Source organism: Octopus bimaculoides, chromosome 1 (assembly GCF_001194135.2).
Source record: "Octopus bimaculoides isolate UCB-OBI-ISO-001 chromosome 1, ASM119413v2, whole genome shotgun sequence".
Lineage (NCBI taxonomy): Eukaryota > Metazoa > Mollusca > Cephalopoda > Octopoda > Octopodidae > Octopus > Octopus bimaculoides.
In genome coordinates, this window is record NC_068981.1 from 33,775,141 (window position 1) to 33,776,315 (window position 1,175).

General features: G+C 39.1%; 1 protein-coding gene across 1 annotated transcript in view; it reads right to left on the reverse strand.

The window, feature by feature from the left end:
* The window catches only part of LOC106879985 (WD repeat-containing protein 46), a 30,180-nt gene that overhangs the window by 11,785 nt on the left and 17,220 nt on the right, over positions 1-1,175 (reverse strand). The window contains exon 7 of the mRNA XM_052972325.1: positions 452-602. Coding sequence (XP_052828285.1) covers positions 452-602 — 151 coding nt within the window. The remainder of the gene's footprint in view (positions 1-451; positions 603-1,175) is intronic.

Sequence of the window (1,175 nt, forward strand, 5' to 3'; positions counted from 1 at the left end):
GCCAGTACCGCCTGACTGGCTCCTGTAGGATTTTCGAGCGAGATCGTTGCCAGTGCCCCTGGACTGGCTTGTGCGGGTGGCACATAAAAGACACCATTTCAAGCGTGGCCGTTTTCGTGCGGGTGACACGTAAAAGCACCCACTACACTCTCTGAGTGGTTGGCGTTAGGAAGGGCATCCAGCTGTAGAAACTCTGCCAAATCAGACTGGAGCCTGGTGTTGCCATCCGGTTTCAGTCAAATCGTCCAACCCATGCTAGCATGGAAAGCGGACGTTAAACGATGATGATGATGATGATGATTTCATTTTTAAAAGCCAGCATATCTCACCAGAAAAAATTTATTTTACAAAAGTATCTTAAATGCACAGGTAGAATTTGTTTTTTATTACAAAGGAAAATAATTCTTTACATACTTTTAGATATTTCATAAAGTCAATAAAGTATACTTACTGCTGCCACAAGCAGAAAGTGGTAAGGAAGGTATTCCATTTGTAAAGTTTGATCTAAAGTTTTCAAACAGTGTATTTCAATGCCACGATTGTCATAAATATAGGTCCATTGCTTCTGACTAACTGCAAACATAGTTTCTTGGTGAAGCCATCTGTTAAGATAAAAAAATAAATATATTTCACTTATGACACAAAAAATTATGTGAACCAGGAGAGAAAGAGAGTCCTCAATACAAAATGTAGAGTTTTATCATATTTATTGGAAACTTAACAAAACTCTTACTCCAAGTTTCATCTCTGACAATGATGTGAAACTTGCTAAGGTCTATACTTGGTTTAACCCATTAGTATTCAAACCAGTAATATTCGGCCAAAATATTCTACCTGTTTTATATCCAAACTGACTAGATTCAGCCTTTCCCACCTACCCTACAATGCCATTCTATATATATATATATATATATATATACACACGCATACACACACACATATATATATATATATATATTTGGGATAGAAGAATGGTTAGTGAGAGCTGTGCGAGCCATGTACAGAGATGCTGCCAGTAAGGTGAGGGTTGGAAATGAGTACAGCAATGAATTCCGGGTAGAGGTAGGGGTCCACCAAGGTTCCGTCCTCAGCCCCCTATTATTTACCATAGTCCTCCAGGCAATCACTGTATGACGCATGCGTACGAACAACCATGCTACATGGCAGTGAAACAT